General features: G+C 37.1%; 1 protein-coding gene across 9 annotated transcripts in view; it reads left to right on the forward strand.

Moving 5' to 3' along the window:
- Window positions 1–22,657, forward strand: part of ANKRD28 (ankyrin repeat domain 28) — a 198,159-nt gene that overhangs the window by 171,226 nt on the left and 4,276 nt on the right. For 8 of the 9 annotated variants that reach the window (XM_058729828.1, XM_058729835.1, XM_058729830.1 and 5 more), the window contains 10 exons: window positions 2,510–2,711; window positions 6,200–6,287; window positions 6,519–6,636; window positions 7,205–7,424; window positions 13,168–13,255; window positions 13,344–13,427; window positions 14,043–14,188; window positions 14,792–14,874; window positions 15,358–15,440; window positions 16,505–16,596. In XM_058729828.1, coding sequence (XP_058585811.1) covers window positions 2,510–2,711; window positions 6,200–6,287; window positions 6,519–6,636; window positions 7,205–7,424; window positions 13,168–13,255; window positions 13,344–13,427; window positions 14,043–14,188; window positions 14,792–14,874; window positions 15,358–15,440; window positions 16,505–16,596 — 1,204 coding nt within the window. Of the gene's footprint in view, window positions 1–2,509; window positions 2,712–6,199; window positions 6,288–6,518; window positions 6,637–7,204; window positions 7,425–13,167; window positions 13,256–13,343; window positions 13,428–14,042; window positions 14,189–14,791; window positions 14,875–15,357; window positions 15,441–16,504; window positions 16,597–20,717; window positions 20,869–22,657 lie in introns of all 9 variants that reach the window. The other variant, XM_058729831.1, reaches the window with a different exon arrangement.

Raw genomic sequence — 22,657 nt, forward strand, 5'->3', positions numbered from 1 at the left:
GTTGGGGGTGAGAAAGAGACTAAGAGTCCGGAGACTCCGATATAGTCACCAGCTTTTTGGGAGACTTCTGGTTTTAAATATAGTAAAATGCTTATAAGGAGGGTGTATACTTAAGTTAATGGATCACTACAAGTTCAGTGATCCATTTAATTGTTTCTTCTTATATATGCTATTATTTTTTATAATCCTCTCCTTGTGTATTTCGTAACACCAACACACGTTCATTGAATTTTCTTGCTCTTTTCCCCACTAGTACTTGCTGCCATTTCCTAAATAACTAGGGAGGCATGCTGCAGCTTCTTGCTTCCTTGCCCTGTGGATCTTTGGAAATACTATGTACTCTCCCAGACGTGCCCAGTAAATAAGTCCTGTGAAAGGGCAAAGCCAGCGTGGAGAAAACAGCCATTTTACTGTTGGTGGCAAGAGATGCAGTCTGAGCAGATGGCAAGGCAGTTCTTCCTGCTCCGTCACCACCATTCTTACACTAGCACTGTCCCTTCCCATCTACTAGGTGCCACACTAAGCATTTTGCCAAGTTTATGAATACGTTACCTCAGAAACTATAGGTTTTTTGTTTTGGGGTGGGGGCGGTTGCTAGGTTTTTACTCCATGGCTATTATGAATAGTGGTGCAAAATATGAACATGGCTATGCTAAATAGTGGTTTTAAGCTGAAATGGAACCAATTTTGTTAAAATTTAGTAAATTAGGCTCAGTGAACTGTGATTATATCACCACTTTCACATTATATATCTGTTCCTAGGAGGTTTTCAGAAATGACTCGAAGTGCTTTTTTACCCTTCCAAACTCACCCCATCCAAGACACCTTAATGCTATGAAAACATACCAGCTTGAGGCTTAAGGAAACTGGTCTTGGTTCTTATCTTTGTACATACTGTGTGTACAAATTCGTTGTCTCAGTCCTATACAAGGACATCCTGACAGGAGGCTCTCTGGCAACTCGTCATGGCTTTTTGTCATCCTTATTGTGTCTCTTCTTGTTATACACTCCTAGTGTCTTATGCATATGCTGTATCTCTCACATTTCTTTCGGTTAATAGCATCATCTCATTGACCAGGTTATTACGGAACAAGATTAGATGTGATCCTAGGACGGTAGAGTTCCATAATCTCCAGTTACTTTAATCTTCGAGGTGGTCAAGAAACTCTGTAGGTAGTGAGAAACATCAAAGAGACCAGTAAGGCCCAGAGCAACTTTACCTCTTTCTGGTACTTTCTGACATTTTCTGCAAGAAATAACTTTACAGCCCTTTGCTGCAGTGTGGGGCCCATTTCTGGCTAAGTGGATATTTTCAGATTTAGCTCAAGTATGGTACAATTTTACATTTTTCAGTTCCCAGTGAAAAGTTCACCTGTGATAACAAACTGCTAAGCTGTAGGTCTAAATAGTGTCAGAAATGACTTGTAAAAGTCCTTTAGCTACAAAGTGGTAATATGAATGAACTAGAGACAACATTCGTTTTGTGCCAGAACTGGGTCTTGTTAATTGCTTTAGGTCTTGCTCAGCATCTAGTCCAACGAGAGTAATAGATGTTCAGTAGATATGTTGGTTTTTGAAATGAATTACCTGGAAAGCTTCTTCCTCAACTGTGATAAAGAAGAGGACTTCATTCTGACAAATCTTTAAAAATTTTCGTGTTCTCTTTGTACAGCTAAGACAGAACTTGGCACATGGCAGTTACTCGAGCCAGATTTAGTCTGTCTGTTTTTGTGCTAAAACAAATGTTTATTTTTTTAGATATAGCATGTTATGAGGTAAGGATAGTTATTTTAATTTGAGAAATCAGAAGACTTAAGTATTAACTTCAGTTGCTGGCCATCTCTATAATTTAAGTATAGTCAAATTTTATCAGGGAGTTAAGTGGAGCACTGAATTGTGATTAAGAACACAGGCACCCGCCTGGGTGACTCAATCAGTTAAGCGTGCGACTTTGACTCAGGTCATGATCTCACAGTTCGTGAGTTTGAGCCCCGCGTCGGGCTCTGTGTTGACAGCTCAGAGCCTGGAACCTGCTTTGGATTCTGTGTCTGTCTCCCTCTCTCTCTGCCCCTCCTCCCCCGCTTATACTCTGTCTCTCTCTTTCTCAAAAATAAATAAACATTTAAAAAAAAAAAAAAACTTTTAAAAGAAGAAAAAAAGAACACAGGCTTTGGAATTATAGACTTAGGATGAAAGCTTTAATTGGATCTGTGTTACACTTTCATTGAATGCTATGAATCAGAAAGTTGTATACTAGTGATAAAATCACCTGTCATTTGAACATTTATTTTCTGCAGTATACCTGTTCTCTAACATATACTCTAATGTTGTACTATTTGGTTATTAGAAATACTTACAGTTAAGTTTTCTGAATTCTCAATAATGCAAGTTTTGGATTATCTCAAATATAATAATGTGAAGACAAGTTTACTTCCTTTGTTTTCAAAGACATCTGAGAAGTCAGTCTAAATATGTATTTTTTTTAATTTATATTTTTATTTATTCCTAGGCCTATCATGGTCACCACCAAGCACTGGAAGTGTTGGTACAGTCTTTGTTAGATCTTGATGTGAGAAACAGTAGTGGAAGAACACCCTTAGATCTTGCAGCCTTTAAGGGCCATGTTGAATGTGTGGATGTACTCATTAATCAGGGAGCCTCCATTTTAGTAAAAGATTACGTTTTGAAGAGAACACCTATACATGCAGCAGGTATGTCAAATATTACGCATGATTTTATTTACCACTTTCTAATACTCTTTTCTTTTTCAGTTTTTCATATGTTATACTCCTGGTAATTATTTTAATAATCTTGACTTTGAAAGGTCGAATGATTTTTCTCTCAGGGAAAAGCCAACAGCAAGATTATAATTGCTTTAAAAAATCATTGTCTACCTTAGAAGTTGGATTTATGTAATAGTTTAACTTCTGAAGTACTTTATCAACAAAACAATACAATATTTTTTACTTCTTTTTGATGGAAATTATTTTGGATTAGTATGTGCTTTCATTTAATGGTTAACAATTTTGACTTATTGTACCAGAGTACTACATTTAACGTGTATTCACACAGGAGTTATAGAGCACCTACTTTATGCAAGATCTACTCCACGGTGTGATTTTGTGATGTTGCAAATGTGTCAGAATGCAAAATTGTGTAACCATGTCATTGTGAGGACTTGGTAGCTGTGTATCTCTAGCAGATACAAATTCCTGACTCTCCACAGGAATTACTACAAGTCAGTATTCATTTTAAATAACTAAGACTAGGGGTGTCTGGGTGGCTCAGTCAGTTAAACGTCCAACTAGAGCTCAGATCACGATCTCAGGGTTCATGAGTTCGAGCCCCGCATTGGGCTGTCTACTGACAGTGCGGAGCCTGTGTCAGATCCTCTGTCCCCCTCTCTCTACCCCTTCTCCTCTCTCTCTCTTTCTCTTTGAAAAATAAAAGCATTTAAAAAATTAAAAACTAAATACATAAATATAAAAATAAATAAAACTAACTTAAAAAAGGGTAGGAGGTGCCTGGGTGGCTCAGTGGGTTAAGTGTCTGACTCTTGATTTCAGCTCAGGTCATGATCTCACAGTCGTAAGATCAAGTCCTGCCTCAGGCTCTACACTGACAGCACAGAACCTGCTTGGGATTCTCTCTCTTTTTCTTTCGCTCTCTCTTTCTCTTTCTGCCCCTCCCCTGCTTGTGCTCTCTCACATTCTCCCTCTCTCTTTCTCTCTCTCTCTCTCTCTCTCTCTCTCTCAAAATAAATAGACTTAAAAGAATAAAACAAATAAGACTGGTCCACTGGAAGGAATCCTAGCCAAGTATTTTTTTTTCACCCCCCACTACTGAATTTTGCAGAGGATTTAATTTACCTTAAAACCTTACTATTTTCTTCTTTATATGATTAGATACATTTCACTTAGTCTGTTTTTGTAGAGTGATTTTTAAGAACCACATTTTAATATGGGTTTTGAACTTTACTTCTAGTCCTTTAGGAAACTTGTCTTTTTGAAGACTAGGTAGGTAGGTGACACCCTCTGTTGCTCCAGAGCAGCCTTTCCAGAAACTGTTAGATATTTAAGCAGGACTCAAAAACAAAAAATTTTTAAGTGGAATAAAACGCCTATAAATGTGTGTATATTGTTATATGGTAAGAATTAAGTCAAAATGCTGCCATTTTCTGTTATTCTGAAAAAGAATGAAGTTATATATCATTCTGCAACTTGAAAAATTATGCCGTAAGCACAGATCATTTGAAGAGCTGATTTAAAGCTTTTATGGAGTGGTTTGCACTCTTTATAGATAAATATTGAACCAAGACACTAGCCAGTCCCTGAGAAGTAGCTAACCAATGTCATATAGTCTATAAATTCTATCCAGTGAAACAGCTGCAGTTTACTGTTGGTGCCAACCTATTCAGTAAACACAAGCTTTGGTTCTACACATGTCTTTCAAATTAGGAGATTGCTAGGGAGTACCGTACTCATAAGTCATGAAGAGAACACTGTGATCTTTTAATTTTTTTCTGAAAGTGAGCCAGTTTTCTCCTACAGTGGTACTATGCTTGATATTTTAGATACTGAACTTAGAAAACACAAAAACTCCTCAGTAGCTGCTGTGTACTGAGTGCAGGCGAGTCACTTAAAGAAATGGTGGGCTGGGACACCTGGGTGGCTCAGTTGGTTGAGCATCCAACTCTTGATTTCAGCTCAGGTGATGATCCCAGGGTTGTGGGATCGAGCTCCAAATTGGGTTCTGAGCTGAGCATGGAGCTTGCTTAAGATTCTACTCCTATTCTATTCTATTCTATTCTCTCTCAAATAAATAAATAAATAAATAGCAGTTAAAAAAATAAAGAAATGGTGGGTCAAACAATTTCCTCGACACATCCCAGGTGGGATGCTTCAGTGACAGCTGTTATTGATTACTATGAGAGTTGCTGGCTGAGTGTAGCATACAGATGTGGAGTGATGTTGTTACCACAAATCTTAATCGCTATTAGAATTTAATATAGCTTTTAGAAGTTACTATAGAATATTAGGCACCTAGCTTGCTTTCACTAATTTGTCATTTCGAGGCGCCTGGGTGGCTCAGTTGTTTTAAACATCCGACTTTGACTCAGGTCATGATTTCGTGATCTGTGAGTTTGAGCCCCATGTAAGGCTCTGTGTTGACAGCTCAGAGCCTGGAGCCTGCTTTGGATTCTGTCTCCCTTTCTCTCTTCCCCTCCTACACTCCAATGTGCGTGCGCGTGCGCTTGCTCTCTCAAAAATAAACATTAAAAAATATTGTCATCTTTTAATTAGGAAGAATAGTGACAGATATTCCTTTTTGCATCATTATGTGACTTACATATTTCTTTCAACTTCAGATTTTATTATATTATGGGAAGGACCTGAATTTTGCAGGGAATTTAATTTACCTTAAAAGCTTATTATTTTCTTTTGGTTACTTCTACTTTATACTGTTGCCCATTTTATGTATTTGGACATATAAATGCATTCTTTAGAGAGATCATTTTTTCTTTTATTGTATATGTATCAGTTGGAATTCTCATAGTACCCAACTAAAAGGTGGCATAAGTGACAAGAGTTTTAACCTCTTACATAAAATGTTCAGAGGTAGAGTCAGTTCCAGGATTGACTGATTCAGCAGTGGTACCAGAACTCTCTATTATTCTCTTGCCTTTGCAGTCATGGCACAGAATGGCTACTGCTTCTTTATGGTATCACCTCTAAAATCAGGAAAAGGAGGAGGACTTGTCATTATCAGGGATAAAAATATTTCCCAGAAGCCTTCAGACTTAGCATCTCAGTGGTCAGAACTGGATCAGCACTTATCTTGGAAGCTGTCATTGACAGAGAACAGAGTTGTGATGGACTTGATCTAATCATGGTTTCATCCCTTGGCTGAAGGCATTCCCTTGACCACATTGCCACCACGAAAACCAGATAAAACGAGCGTTATAATACCAGGGCAGATGGTGAGGGATGGCTATGGCCATAATTAACCATGAGGAATTGATACCTGTAGTCAGTTTCACCAACAAAGGCAATATAAAACTTTGTATGTATATATTTTTCTCTTAGACTATTAAATCCAATGAAACTATCCCACAGTTATATCCAGAAAATGGGCTCTATGATAGAAATTTTCTATTTTATCATTGTAATTACTGAAATTTTAAAATACCACTTTACAGCAACAAATGGTCATTCAGAGTGCTTACGGCTACTAATAGGAAATGCAGAACCACAGAATGCAGTCGACATTCAAGATGGAAATGGACAGTAAGTTTTAATAATTTTTAAATTATTTTTAAGATGTGTGTTAATCTTCATACTTTTAACCCTAAAAGTCTGTCATACTATGTAACTGAGTAACAACAAATACAGTTTTCTCACTTTAAGTATACTTTAGAAGTTGTATCACAAAAAGGCATATTTAGAAAACAGGAGTTTGTTTTTCATGGAGTAGTCTTAAGTTGTAACACTGAACCTATTATTACTCTTGTTGCTCAGGACTCCTCTGATGCTGTCTGTTCTCAACGGGCACACGGACTGTGTTTACTCACTGCTGAACAAAGGAGCAAATGTAGATGCCAAAGATAAATGGGGAAGGACAGCATTGCATAGAGGGGTAAGCAAAAATATTCCCATTGCCTTTCAAAAATTTCTTAGGATCTCCTTTTACCTAAAACTGAACTAGGCTATGTTTATTCTTCTTCATTAAATTTCTCCCAGATAGTCTTTACTCTTTCTTTTAGTATTATAGTTTTTGAGTGTGAATTTTAAACAGCTGTAAAACACAACTTAATCCAGGAAACAATAATGTTGGAACAAAATTTTAAAAACCTAAGACCTTAAGTAGAATTAATGTCAATTTTACTTTTTCTCATCACAACTATTTTCTTACACATTTTTGTCGTTTTCACCTTTGAAACCTTTCACCTTTTTACCTTGTTTTCACTGATTTATAAGTTCCTTTGTTCCTGTTTTTTGTAATATGTGTATTTTGACAAAGTTAATGCTTTAGATAAACTTTTAGGCAAATTTCAATAAAAATATTGAATTACTCAAAAAATGATAAATGCTTTGATTGATGGTAGAATATGGGAAATACGGACTTCAAAAGTTTTTAATTAGCAAAAATTGGCATGTTACCCAAGATGACATATTCAACTACCTGCAAATAATTTTTCTTTCAGGCAGTTACAGGCCATGAAGAATGTGTAGATGCATTACTTCAACATGGTGCTAAGTGCTTATTTCGAGATAGCAGGGGCCGGACACCTATACACTTATCAGCTGCCTGTGGACACATTGGTGTTCTTGGAGCCCTTTTGCAGTCAGCAGCATCTGTGGATGCAAATCCAGCCATAGCAGACAATCATGGATATACAGCACTTCATTGGGCTTGCTACAATGGTTAAGTATACACATGCAAATCTACATTAAGTACCATTAATGCACCAAGTAGAGACAAGAAACTCTAGTATATAGCACTCTGATATTCATGAATATTTGTAAGGTAAAATGTAAGATCGGTAGGAAGCATAGACATCATCTACTGCATAGTTCTAGCTTACTCCTATCCCTTGTCATGCTAAAGCCAAGACATTAGTTTGTCAAAGATCTTTTGAGATAAGCTTTCATTAAGTCTGAATTTTTTCTAAATCTTTGCTTCAACAGGTATTTTGCATTTTTAACATACTTTTATAACATGTGTGATGTCTTTTGTATAGTATGCTTGTAGTTTGATTATGTTCTTTTACTTTCTAAGTGCACTTGTGTTAGGCAAAAAAAGGTGGAGAAAATGAAACTATCACATTCTGAACTGAAACCTGTACATGTTTTCAGAGCATATTGCGAGATAAGATCCTTATGTCAATAGTAACATGTATGCTCAACATTTTAAGGGAATAAAATTCTAGCAGATCACAGAAGTAGAAACTTCAGAAACTTCTATTGTTAACTTTGCTGCATAGTTAGAACACACATACTTTTAGCTTCCTAGAGGCTCACAGCCAGATACTCCTTTTATAGGTAAGCTCACTTCACTCAGAGAAGTACAGAGCTATGTTTAAGGTATAAATGTTCAAAATGGAGTTTGGCTTATGAAATATCACTAAAATAAGTAATGAGGCATGTTGAGAGAGAATGATTTTTGCCTTGTGTAGGGCCACAGATTTGATCATGTTATAAAATGCTAAGATACATGACATACATTCCAGACATCATTTCTGTCAAATTTTGGGCTTTGGGCTTAGCCAGGGATATGAAGATTTTTATTTGTTTTGAATTTCATTGTAGCATTCAGATTACTATTAGTTGTCAGGAGCATACCTAGAAAAAACTAGTTCATAATCATAACAACTTTCCCTCAAAATGTTAAGAAAATATAAATTGCCTCTTGATATAAATGTTGACGTGCTTAAAAAAGTAAGTATAGTATCTGTTCTAAAATTCAGCTGTCTGCTTTATGAGAGAGTTTAGGTTTCTCTCTTTCTGTACTGTGCTGCTTCATGGTTCTTCATTGGAGCCATTTTGAGGTTTTTTGTTTTTGTTTTTGTTTTGTTTTTAACTTATTTTGAGAGAGATAAAGAACAAGGGGGGGAGGGAGGGAGGGAGGGAGGGAGATAGAGAGAGAGAGAGAGAGAGAGAGAGAAAGAGAAAGAGAAAGAATCCCAAGCAGGCTCTGCACTGTCAGCACAAAGCCTGATGTGGGGCTCAAACTCACAAACTGTGAGATTATGACCTGAGCTGAAACCAAGAGTCAGATGTTTAACCTACTGAGCCACCCAGGCACCCCCTACTGGAGCCATTTTGACAAATAATGTTATTGAGTTATGGTGAAAGAAGAGAAACCTGAATCTTGCAAAATTATAGTTTAAATGTTTTCATAAGTATTTTATAGATGCAGTATTTGAATGCTCATATTAATCCTTGTGCCAGAATTGAGAGTTCTAATCTTTTGCTGTGAGAAAGTTTTGATCTCTTCTTAAGGATTGTTCTGTGATTATTGTTGGGCATCCATCATCTCTGAGTACTGATGGTACCATCAAAACTTGAATAGTTCAATGTATTACTAATTCACAAGCTTAGTTTAGTCAGTTTCATTTTTACTGCCTCAGATCCCTAGCCAGAACAGTTTTGTTGAAGATTAAAACCTTTGGGATTTTAGATTCTCTTTTTCCCTTTTAACTCAGTAAAGTTGGTATTTAATGAGTAGAGTCAAGTGGCCAAATATTCAGGCTGAAATCCAGAGTCGGGGCGCCTGGGTGGCGCAGTCGGTTAAGCGGCCGACTTCAGCCAGGTCACGATCTCGCGGTCTGTGAGTTCGAGCCCCGCGTCGGGCTCTGTGCTGACAGCTCGGAGCCTGGAGCCTGTTTCCAATTCTGTGTCTCCCTCTCTCTCTGCCCCTCCCCCATTCATCCTCTGTGTCTCTCTGTCCCAAAAATAAATTTAAAAAAACGTTGAAAAAAAAAAAAAATTTGAAATCCAGAGTCAAAAAAGATACTGTATTTTGCCAATGGAATTTGTTTTTATGATGTAACTTGACATCTTCACAAGTAGAGGAAAACCAAAACGATCTAATATAGTAGGGATACACCTTATGGATGTGAATTTTAATTAAGAAATGAAAGTGTTTTGAAGCAGACTTTTGCTTGATTTTTTTTTAAAACATATCAGAATTAACCATTGGAAAAATCACACAGTAAGCTATCTGTCCTCAGGCAGAGTATTTAGTGTGAATACACTGCTGTAACTATCCTTTGGAGAGTTGCTGTCTAGTACATTTCTTATCAGATCTTTATGAAGAACATGGTTTCCCTAAAGTGAGTTCCTGCTGTATTACTGCTGAATTTAGACTCTAAACATGTTGTGTACAAGAGACAAAATAGACAAAATTTTGCATGAGCTTCATGCCTGGTTGCCATTTAAGGATCATAACAGATGCGTCTAATTTCCAGACTGTAGCAAAATTGTGATGATTCTGAATTGAGCTGGAATGAATTAGATGTGTATTGGCTATATGCAATAAGAGACCATACAGACAGTCTAAAATTAATACCATATTTATAGCCAAAAGTCTATTTTATAGTTTGGTATTCTGAGAGTAGAATATATAAAATGGTTTTACTTCCGCTAGTAATTATTGTATAGCTAAAAACAAAACTGGATGCACTCCAGTAGACCAGAAAACAACCTTTGTCTAAAAATTAAAATGGAATGATGACAAAGTATTACAAAAGAATTGGTTATACATGCTAAGTTTTAGAGTTCCAGATTTCCAGTTTATGTAGTCATTCAATCACAGGACACTCTTAAGGGTATTTATATTATCCTTTTGTTGCTTTTAAAAATTTATAAATTTTTGTGAAGCTCTATGTATCTTCAGAATATCCCTCTGAAACATGAAGAGACCAGTTTTCTCATCCTTCCATAAACAAGGACACAAAGTGATGAGTTTTCACCTTGATATGATTGCTGGAGATAATCCATAGCCCAGAACTCTGTCTTTGCAGTATGCAGTCTGCTCAGATAGTGATTCTCAAACCTTTCAGTCTCAGGACCTGGGAGTTAGAGCTATTAATATTTACTATATTGGAAATGAGAACAGAAACTTAAGAATATTTATTAATTAAAGTAATCCATCAAATGTTAATATAAATAACATTTTATAAAAAACATATTTATAATATAAATAACATTATAAAAACATTTTATAGTATAAAATAACATTTTTATAAAAAATAACCTCTTTTCAAAACAAAAAAGAATTTTAGTTAGAAGAGTGGCAAATTTCTTTACAGGCTAGTTCAGAACACTAGTTATCAGTGGTACCCCAAGGTTCCCCAGACCCACACCTTGAGAACTGCTATCTAGGAAAATAGGAAACCCTTAAATCTATAATGGACAAATTTCCATGGCTACTTCTTGGTAATGAGTTGACATTTGGAGAGAATGAAAGCAAGGCTTCTCTGGGTGCCTGGGTGGCTCAGTCAGTTAAGCATCTGACTCTTGATTTTGACTCAGGTCAGAATCTTACAGTTCCTGATACTGAGCCCCCTACAATCCCCCCCCCCCTCCCCAACACACACACCCCCAGTGGCAGGCACTGCTGCTTGGGATTCTCTCTCTTCTTCACTCTCTGCCCCTCCCCCACTCATGCTCCCTCTCTCACTCTCAAAAATAAACATAGGGACACCTATGGGTGGCTCAGTGGGTTAAGTGTCCCACTCTTGGTTTCAGCTCAGGTCATGATCTCACAATTCATGGGTTTGAGCCCCAGGTCAGGCTCTGGGCTGACAGTGGAGAGCCTGCTTGGGATTCTCTGTCTCCTCCTCTCTGCCCCTCCCATGCTCGCTCTCTCTCTCTCTCTCTCTCTTTCTCTCTCAAAATAAGTAAAACATTTAAATTAAATAAAATTAAACTTAAATAAAAGCCTTCTCAACCTCAGCATTATTGGCATTGTGGGCCAGATAACTCTTTGTTGTGAGGGACTAACGTGTGGACTGAAGGTGTTTAGCAGCATCCCTAGCCTCTTTCCCACTGTATGCACTCCTTTACCCCATCCTCAGTTGTGGTGAGCAAAAATGTCTCTAGACATGATTAAATGTCTCCTGAAAGGCAAAATTGCTCCAGTTGGGAATCCCTGGATTAGAGAAAAGAACTGACAGAAGATGGAACAACTACAGATTTCCTAAAACATACTTTTATGGTAAAAACAGTTATAAGATAAAGGAAGATCTTGGGTGCCTGGTTGGCTCAGTCGGTAGAGCATGCAACTCTTGATCTTGGGGTTGTGAGTTCGAGCCCCACATTGGATGTAGAGATTACTTAAAAATAAAAAAAATATTTTGGGGCACCTGGGTGGCTCAGTTGGTTGAGCGTCTGACTTCAGCTCAGGTCATGATCTCACGGTTCGTGAGTTTGAGCCCTGTGTCAGGCTCTGTGCTGACAGCTCAGAGCCTGGAGCCTGCTTTGGATTCTGTGTCTCCCTCTCTCTGTCCCTCTCCCCCTCATGCTCTGTCTCTTTCTCTCAAAAATAAATAAATATTAAAAAAAATTTTTTTTAATAAAAAAATAAATATTTTTTTAAAATAAAAAAGGATGCAACCTTTCATTGGCAGCAATTAGTAGAGCAGTTGGGGTATTTTAAAACTAAAACCCTGCTTTGAAAATTGGGTAAAGAAAATCTGAGGTTTGGGTTTTTCCTTGTCTTCAAAGTTGCTATTAAAAAGTGTGAGCCTGAAATCTAGCAGTAATCCATATACTTGTCCTTCAGCCCAGCAGTATCATTTCTAGGAAATTGTCCTACAAAATGTTTTTTTTTTTTTTTTTAAGTACTGGAATGTTTCATTTACAGTATTGGTACTATAACAAAAACAAACCAGCAGTCAAAATACATAATTAGAAATTAGATCATTTATGATAGACTTTAATACTATGAAGTTTTTCTAAACATTGAAGAATACAATTTCTTTATATGCTACTTTGGAAGGATGTATACAATTTATTAAGTGAAAAACAAGTTGCAGAATTAAAAATTTACATAAAAGTTTTAAAAAGAAGTGCATGTTTATGTGCATGTAGTTGTATATGCCTAGAAATTTTCTGGAACTGTTAAGATAATAGTATTACAGTCTAGAAAGTGGAACTGGAGTTGGGGGTAGGGATAGGGGCATGTACTTTTTCCCTCCAGACACTTCTGTAGTATTTGAGATTTTATCATTAGCTCATTAGTAAAATCAGAAAATATTTAAATTTTGAAGTTAATTATGCTGTATAAATATGTTAATTTTAAAGTTCTATTATGCTATACAAATATGACTTTAAAAATGACTGGAACTAGTTACTATGAAAAAGATAATGAGACTAATTTTTATCCCCATAAAACAAACATTTGTTGTGTCAGTTTATTACTGCTTATAGCAGTTAATAAACTGCTATAAAATTATAAGAAGCTTCTGAATTTCAGGTCTTGAGGTTGTGCTTTGGATTTCAAACTCCTAGAAATGTGATGTTTAACATATTCATTGAACTCTAGTTATTTTAAATCCATGTAAAGTTTTTTCTTATCTGTGTTAGGGATGTGTGGGTGTATATGTGGGCACTTCAGTATCTTTTTTGGATTTTAATATCCAATTCTCATTTACTTATTTAGGTCATGAGACATGTGTAGAACTCCTTTTAGAACAGGAAGTTTTCCAGAAAATGGAGGGAAATGCTTTCAGTCCTTTGCATTGTGCCGTGTAAGTAAAGGCAGATGAATCACATTTGTTCTTAACTATTTACGAAGTGCACCATCGCTGTGAGTGACCACTGTGCTACCTTACACAGGATAAATGACAATGAAGGTGCTGCTGAAATGTTAATCGATACATTAGGTGCCAGCATCGTGAGCGCCACAGATTCAAAAGGAAGGTAGGAACTCCACTGTGTAGGAAATAGTTTGATTTGCAATAGGAAAAAATTTTAACTACTAGTGTGGAAGAATTTGTAGAGAACCCTTTATTAACTAAAAGCTGATTTTTATATTTGCAAGTATTAATTATAAAATCTTAACTATGTTCTCATTATAAAAGACTTTCTTATTTTTATTATGATTTTTAGCCAGTCTTCCTCTTTAAAACTTTAAAATATAAAGATTTCCCTTTTTTTAAAGGTATGTTTATTACCCAGAGGTTATTGTTAATAAAGTTAGCAGCTTTCTAAATAGGAATAAAGACTGAAGGAAAGTCCAGTGGTTGCAATGGGTGGCAACACTGGGTCAGGATTTATTTCCTTTATTTCTTTAATGATGTAATTTTTTTAACAGTTTTATGTTATATTAGATTAAGGGCCTTTTACATTATCAGAAATACAAATTACTCTGTTAGAAATTAGTAAGCTCCAGTAAACCTGTTTGTATCCACGCAATGATTTTATAGCCTAATATGTAAACCCTTGAAAATTGCTTATCATAAATTCAGGAATAATTTTTTCGAGAGTATACAACCTACAGATTTAGTGAACTCTTCCCATTTCTTTGCATTACAGAACCCCTCTCCATGCGGCCGCCTTCACAGACCACGTAGAGTGTTTACAGCTGCTGCTCAGCCATAATGCTCAAGTCAATTCTGTGGACTCTTCTGGGAAAACACCTCTCATGATGGCCGCAGAAAATGGACAGACAAATACAGTTGGTAAAGAAAGTGGTTAAGGCTTTTATTATTATAATGCTATGTTGCTTATGTATGTTTAACTTATGGAAAACTTGGATCTCAAACCTTCTGATTCTATTGAATCTGCCAGTTTTCTCCCCACCCTTGAGCTTTAAACCTTTATTAACCTGCTTTCAGCCCACATTTTTATCTAGGGCCACAATGTTTTCATTTGCCCTTACTGACTGAACAGTCCACTGTGGCAAGGCAGTATAGAATAGAGGTTAAGACACTGACTCTGGAGTTGGATGGACTGCATGTGAGTCCTAGCTCTGCCAATTAAATGACCTTATGCCTCAATTTTTTAATTTTTAAAGTTGAGAAAAATAACAGAGGCCTACTTTGTAGAGTTACTGGAGAATATGAATCCAGGGCACTAAACTCTCACAGTTAGTTGCTGTTGTGTCTGTGCCTTAGACAGTAATGTGACCATATAGTGTGTACATTGTATATTACAGTATTTTTCTTGTCCTTAAACTTTCACTAGAGGGATATTTTTGCTTTGTATCTTTCTCTATAGTGAGTTTATTAGTAATCCAAGATATGTATTCATAAACATAAGATTTGATGCAATTTTCCTCCCAGAGATGCTGGTTAGCAGTGCTAGTGCAGATCTGACTTTACAAGATAACAGTAAAAACACCGCCCTCCATTTGGCTTGCAGCAAGGTAGGTACTCATTTTAAGGATATGTTTTCATTGTTAATATCAACAATGGCATTTAAAATTTTTCCATTTCACTAAAGTGAACAGAGCTAGAGATAGAACCTCTGTAATGATCTGTAACCTCTTTAACCTCTGTAATGATATCTCTGACTGACATCAAATTTCTTGAGAAAAAAAAGAAAATATTGTATTAGTCACCCTGATATATGAAAGTCTCCAGTGGGCCAAGTAAGTTTTGGAGTATAAGCCTAAATGTAATTATTATCTTCCTTTAATCTCTCCAATCTTAAATATTCTTGTCCTCTGCCCTAAGCCTACTCCACCAACACATGTTGGACAAATATTTAAGGCATAATTAGCCAAGAAAATTCATGGCATTTATATGGTGATGTACATATTGTATGGACTAGAGTTGAGGTTTACTGTATTTGTAAATTTATCTTTAATGATACCTACATTTTTAAAAGTTATTTGCCATAATTTTAGGGTCATGAAACTAGTGCCTTGTTAATACTGGAAAAGATAACAGATAGAAACCTCATCAATGCAACCAATGCAGCCTTGCAAACGTGAGTATTTTCATGTCTGGTATAAACCTTGTGACCTAGAATTATAAAAATGATTAATAGTTATTTTTTTTCTAACATGGGACTATTGGCATCAGTCTCAGTCACAGAAGCAGTTACAAAGTAGAGTATCATTTTTATAATTGACAAAATTCATTTCTAAAGTCATCACAATTAAAAGGCTTATCATTTTAAAAGTTTTTGGACTGAAACTTTATAATGGAAAATACTGTGGATTTTTTTTTTTTTCTTGATCTGATTACCCATAATTTTATGAAGGAAAGTAATACTATTCTGTGTGTTTTATGGAAATGAACCAGAATGATAAGTTATTTGACACCAGCAGTATATGAGGTAAAAGCTTTACATGTGTCTGTAAACTAGAGAGATTTCAGAAAGAATCAAGTTCTTAATGTGAGCAGCCATCTTTCAAGTGACTGCTTAAGTCTTAGACATACATCTCCCATGTTTCTCTTCTAATTTCTGTTTGCTATTCTACTTTGAGTCTTGGTAAAAACAACAACAACAACAACAACAAAAAATTCATAATACTGGTTCCCATTCACATATCAGCCATATCTCTTGAGGTTCTAGAAACTAGTCATGGAACCTGTAAATTACTTTCAAAGCCTATTGGAATTTGTGCTATTGCAATTTACGACTTTTATTGTATATTCTATTATATGCATTTGCCAACTTCATTTCTCAAAACAACCACTTAAGAATGCAGTTTAGTTAGTAAAATCTTTTTAAACATTGAGTCTTAGAAGGAAACAAGAGGTATTGGTAAAAGTGAATTGCTGGTGAGGCCCAGGGTTGTGCTTATGCACATTGGCAAGATTTGACAGTGTACTCTGCACGCTGATTTTTTTGTCCCCCATTACCATCTTTATTGCTGTTAGGACTGGGTGCCTCAATTTTGTATCTCTGGGTCATCATAACTTTGCAAAAGTGCTCCTCAACAACCAGGATTGAGAGAGAAAGAGAGAGAGAGGGAGAATGTGCGCACATGCACATGCAAGGCCTTGTACCTATTTGTGTGTACATATATACATTTTTTCCTCTAGACCTCTGCATGTTGCTGCCCGAAATGGGCTAACGATGGTGGTTCAGGAACTTTTGGGGAAAGGAGCAAGTGTGCTTGCAGTAGATGAAAATGGTAAGTAGGTTCTGTATTTTCTTTCCTTAAACTGTATTTTACTAGAAGCTCTTATCTTTTGATCCATATTTGAAGTAAAGTAAATGTGGATATTTTTTATTGGTCACAGAGAACAGCTGAATTTAATATTGAATAGTACTTTGTGGCAAAAGGAATAAGGGCAAGAAAAATAAGAAAAGTCTGTCTAACAGATGAACTTCTGAATTTCACTAACTTTGGTTTAGTGTTACCACCTTTGTTCATCTTAGTATTCAAAGAATTTGTTCTGTCAACAAATACTTATCAAGGCCCTAAAGTTAATCTTCCTACTAACTCATTAGATCCTATCCCCTTTTGCCTACTTGAGACTATCACTTTAGCAATTCTTCACTTTGTGTCCTGCAATAAGGACCTTTTGTAGGAGTCTTCCTAGATTATTCCCATCAGTATATAAACATTATTTCCCTCATCTTAAAAAATCTTCCTTTAATTTACTTCTGCAGCTACTGCCATATTTCTCTTCCTCTTTGCAGCAGAATTACTCAAGTGTTGGCTTTCTGCTATCCCCATTTCTTCTCCTCCTTCATTCTCTCCTATGGGCCCTCTGGTCAGACCTTTGCCCCTACCACACCACTAAACTGTCTCAAGATCACCAGTGACATCAGAGTTTGGCATAACTGATTATGCCTTTCTCTTTTTCTTTTCTTTTTTTTTTTTTTATAGGAATAAGGGTTTTAATAGGGAATTAAAAATAGACAGGAATAAGGGACTAACTGGGGATGTGAAGGTTGCAATCTGCCATAGCAAGTGTCTGTGGCAAATAATCCAAAGAGTCTCCATATTTCCCTTTATACTGCACACAGTTACATGGATAAATAGGTACAGATTACTTTAGGTCAGGGTAAGAGGGAGATTACAGGGGTGCCTGGGTGGCTCAGTTTAGTGTCTGACTTTGGCTCAGGTCTTGATCTCATGGTTTGTGGGTTTGAGCCCCGCATTGGGCTCTGTGCTGACAGGTCAGAGCCTGAATTCTGCTTCGGATTCTGTTTCTCTCTCTCTCTCTCTCTCTCTCTCTCTCTCTCTCTCTCTCTCTCTCTCTCTCTCTCTGCCCCTCTCCCACTCACACCTGTCTCTCAGGAATAAATAAGTGTTAAAAAAAAAAAAAAAAAAAAAAAGGAGGGGCGCCTGGGTGGCTCAGTCGGTTAAGCGTCTGACTTCAGCTCAGGTCACGATCTCACGGTCCGTGAGTTCGAGCCCCACGTCGGGCCCTGGGCTGATGGCTCAGAGCCTGGAGCCTGCTTCTGATTCTGTGTCTCTCTCTCTCTCTGCCCCTCCCCCGTTCATGCTCTGTCTCTCTCTCTGTCTCAAAAATAAATAAACGTTAAAAAAAAAATTAAAAAAAAAAAAAAAGATTATAGTATCCTTCTTTAGGTGAACCCAGTCTGCCTTCATCCACAAATACATGGTTCCTTGAATTAATAACCAGGTGAGGGTTTGTAATTTGGTATTTTGATGGTTGGATTAAATAACCAGATTCAGTGGAACCAAAATTTTTAATTTTTTATTTTATTTTATATTGAGGCATAACTAACATGCAATATTAATGTTAATTTCAGGTATATACTTTTTTCTTAAAACTCTTCTTTACTTGGCTTTCAGGACTTCATACTTCCTTGGGGTTTGTCGTATGTTACTAGCTACTCCTTCTCAATTTCTTTTGTGGAGTTTCTCCCTCTTGTGCCCAGTTTCTTAATATTGGAGGGCTCTAGGACTCAGTCCTTGGTTCTTTTTCCTTTCCCTATCTACCTCCAGTCATTTGGTTCTGGATACTACCTACATGCTGAGAATTTCTGGATTTGTATCTATAGCCCAGACCTCTCATAATCTCTGTGAAGATATGATCCATTTGCAGATCCAGCTGCCTAATTGACAGTACTGTATGGATGTCTAATAAACAGCTCAAGCCTAACCTGCTCAGAAGTTAACTGATTCTCCTTTTCCCTGCCAAGCCCCTTCTCCCCACAGCCACCTGATCTTAGTCGATGACAATTCTCATCCTTATAGATGCTCAGGACAAAAACCTGGAGTCATCCTTGACTTCTCTCTCTCTCACTAGTGTAGTGTCCTTCATATACTATTGATCTACCTCCAAAAAAGGCCCACTTTTTTCTCTTCTATTCTTACCACCCTGGCCTGGATCCTTTTAAAATATGTGAGAGTCTTCACTTATAATGATCTACAAGGCCCTACATGATTAGTCCGTGGCCATATTATCTCTCTGACCTCATCTCCTGCTCTTCCTTCTCTCACTCCATTCTGCCATGCCAGCCCCTCTGCACACCAGGAATGTACACGCATTGTGATCTTTGTTCTGGCTATTTTCTCTGCCTGGAACACTCTGTCCCCACTCAGTCTTTGACTAAGTCCCTCACCTGTTTCAAATCTTTACTCAAGTTTTATCTTCTCATTGAAGCCTATCCTGAACCCCATCTGTACTGCAACCTGCTATAGACAGCTACCATAGCATGCTTAGTCCTGGTTAACATGTTCTATTCTTTCCTCTTCCTTTTTTCCATAGAGCTTATCTTCTAATATATTGTATATGACTTACTTTTTTATTATGTTGACTGTGTGTCTCCCCACTAGAATGAACATAAGATAAGCTCCATGGGGACAGGGAATCTATATCATTTGCATTTGTTGTTATATTCTGAGTGCTGAGGTGAGTGCCTGGATATAGTGATTATTTGTTGGGTGAGTGATTGTGCCAGGCACTGTACTCAATTCTGAAGATAACGATGTAGAATAAGACCGTCTACTTCCTTGAATGGAGTATAAACAGGCTGTTGGAGTGCCCTGGAAGTGGTTCGTTTGGAATAAACTTAAAATGCAATGCAAACACTTAAGAGAATCTTTAGACTCTTGCAGGATCAGGAAAGGCATCCCCAAAAAGCAACTTATAAGCCAAAATCCAAAGGACAAGTAAAAGAAGTAGGGAGAGAGTGACATGTTTAAAAATCTAACAGAAGACACCAACTATTGGAGTACACCAGAGTCTCTTAGATCAAGTGGCAAAAAGGATCTGTGCACTAGGAAATTAGCAGTTAGTTTGCTAGATTAGAATGGGAAAACAAATTAACATTTATAGTTGAGATAAGGTAGTGACCAGAATTATGGTAGAAGCACTGGAGATGAAAAAATGTAACTGTTTCTAGCGATCTTATGATGGGACTCACAGGGACTGTGTGAGGGAAGAGGTCTCACACCACCTACCTTCGAGTGCTGTGTAGATGGAAGTGCTGTTGTTTAAGATTAGAAAGTAGGAGGAAGAGCTAGAGCTAGACTCCCAAGTGGATAATGGGACATAGGGATCTGGAGCCCAAAAGCAAGATCTAGATTGGACATAGAGATGTGGGAATCATAAGTGTATGTAGTCATGAAATCCAAAGAAGTGAATGCTCTCACCTATAAATTCAGACCTACATAGCTTTTTTTTTTTTCTTTATGTTAATTTATTCTTGAGAGAGACAGAGACAGAGAGAGACAGAACACAAACAGGAGAGGAGCAGAGCAAGACAGGGACACAGAATCCGAAGCAGGCTCCAGGCTCTGAGCTGTCAGCACAGAGCCCGATGCAGGGCACGAACCCACAAGGCATGAGATCATGACCTGAGCCAAAGTCGGATGCTCAACCGACTGAGCCACCCAGGCACCCCAGACTTACATAGCTTTAAAATAAATTTTCATTATCAGTAAATTACATTTCTGGAAATATAGCTACTATATATAGTTTAAAATGAGGAGCCTAAAATGCTAATCGTATATGTTTGGCCACATTGTGAGACTCTGAATCAATAGCTAACATTCAAATCTTTGTTGATCATTTTGAAGATTTTATATATATTTTTTCCTTATAAAGAAATACAGGGGATAATATAACATAATAATGAAGGTCACCTGTGACCACCTGGGTATCTTCTAACACACTTTGCAATGTGAAATAGTAATCATGGTCCAAAGTTGATATGTCCTAGCAATATATTTCCATGGATTTTCTGGAGGAAGCACAATGTTTTATACTTGCATGGGATAAATTAGACCCTCGTCCTCAGGCAGTTTACTTCTCTTACTTTTCTCTTTAGCTGACCATATCAACTCCATGCAGATGAGAGGAGCCTGGTTTTCATCATATTCCAGCTATAAAACACTCCTGAGATGCTCTTCTCCCCCAATCCCTACTCATCCAAGGGATCATGGCCTATCTAATGGGTCACTCTGACTACAATACAATAGGTACCTTCAGACTTTCAGCAGAGCCCTTGAAAGAAGTATGGGCATTGAAGCACTCTCCTACACATTTTGAGTAAACAGGGTTTAATTTAAAAATGCACATGTGGGGTGCCTGGGTGGCTTAGTCAGTTAAGCTTCCGACTTTGACTCAGGTCATAATCTTATAGTTTGTGGTTCAAACCCCGCATCAGGCTCCGTGCTGACAGCTCAGAGCCTGGAGCCTGCTTTGGATACTGTGTCTCCCTCTCTCTCTGCCCCTCCCCCACTCACACTCTGTCTCTCTCAAAAATAAATAAGTATTTAAAAAAAAATTTTTTTTTTTTTTTTTTTTTTTTTTTTTTTTTTTAATTTGAAAATGCACACGCTTCAGTCACTCCTGCCAAGCTTGTAGGGGCACCAGCTGTTCCCTTCAGCCCTTGACAAAGGGAAGATTTATGAGGGGGAAAAAACAACTTTTTTTTTCTGAAGGCTAATACAGCATGGATAAAAATACATAGGAGATCTGGAAACCACCAAATGCCGGTAGTTAGAATGGATAACTAAACCATGGTATAATCACAGTAGTGGAATGTATAACAGTGAAAATGGTATATACTATATACAATACCATGGATAAATCTCACAGACATAATGTTAAACAAAAGAATCAAGGTATAAACTAATATATACTGTGTGATTCCATTTATATTGAGTTCAAAAAAAGTCTAAACTATAGTGTTTATGAATACAACTAGAAAGGAAAGCATAGCCATGTTTATTACTACATCAGGTATTTATTACCACATCAGGTGTTTATTACCAAGTCAGGATAGTGGTTACCTTTGTGAAAAAGAAGAAGGGTAGTGATTAGTAAGGAACATGGGGTCTCCTGGTATGCTGAGAATATTCTTTCTTAATCTGGATGGTGGTTACATGAATGTTTTTTTATAAATCATTTAGCTATTTAAAAAACAAATACAAGGGGCGCCTGGGTGGCTCAGTCGGTTAGGCATCTGACTTCGGCTCAGGTCATGATCTCACAGCTCGTGAGTTCAAGCCCCGTATCGGGCTCTGTGCTGACAGCTCAGAGCCTGGAGCCTGCTTCTCATCCTGCGTCTCCCTCTCTTTCTGCCCCTCCCCCGCTTGTGCTCTGTCTCTCTCTGTCTCTCAAAAGTGAATAAATGTTAAAAAAAAATTTTTTTAATAAAAAAAAATAAAAAAATAAAAAACAAATAAGAGTTTACAAAATATATACAGCTGGCCCTTGAACAACATAGGTTTGAACCACATGTCATTTAATAACATGGATTTTTTACAGTACTATAAATGTATTTTCTTAGGACTTTTTTCTCTAGCTTACTTTCTTATAAGAATACAGTTTATAGTACATATAACATACAAAATACGTGTTGATTAACTGTTATGTGTTATTGGTAAGGCTTCCAGTCAACAGTAGACTATTCAGAGTTACGTTTTGGGATGTCAAAAGTTACAGACAAATTTTTGGGTTACATGGGTGGCTCAGTTGGTTAAGTGTCCAACTCTTGATTTCGGCTCAGGTCATGATCTCACAGTTCATGAGTTCCCAGCCCCGCGTCAGGCTCTGCATTGACAGCGCAGAGCCTGCTTGGAATTCTCTCTCTCCCTCTCTCTTCCCCTCCCTCGTGTTCTTGCTCTCTTTCAAAATTTTTTTAAAAAGTTACAGATTTTCAACTATGCAGGGGTCAGTGCCCCTAGCTTCCCACCACATTGTTCAAGGGTCAGCTTGTACATATATGAGTATGAAAGCTAAAACATGAGTGTATATAGTAAT

Source organism: Neofelis nebulosa, chromosome 5 (assembly GCF_028018385.1).
Source record: "Neofelis nebulosa isolate mNeoNeb1 chromosome 5, mNeoNeb1.pri, whole genome shotgun sequence".
NCBI lineage: Eukaryota > Metazoa > Chordata > Mammalia > Carnivora > Felidae > Neofelis > Neofelis nebulosa.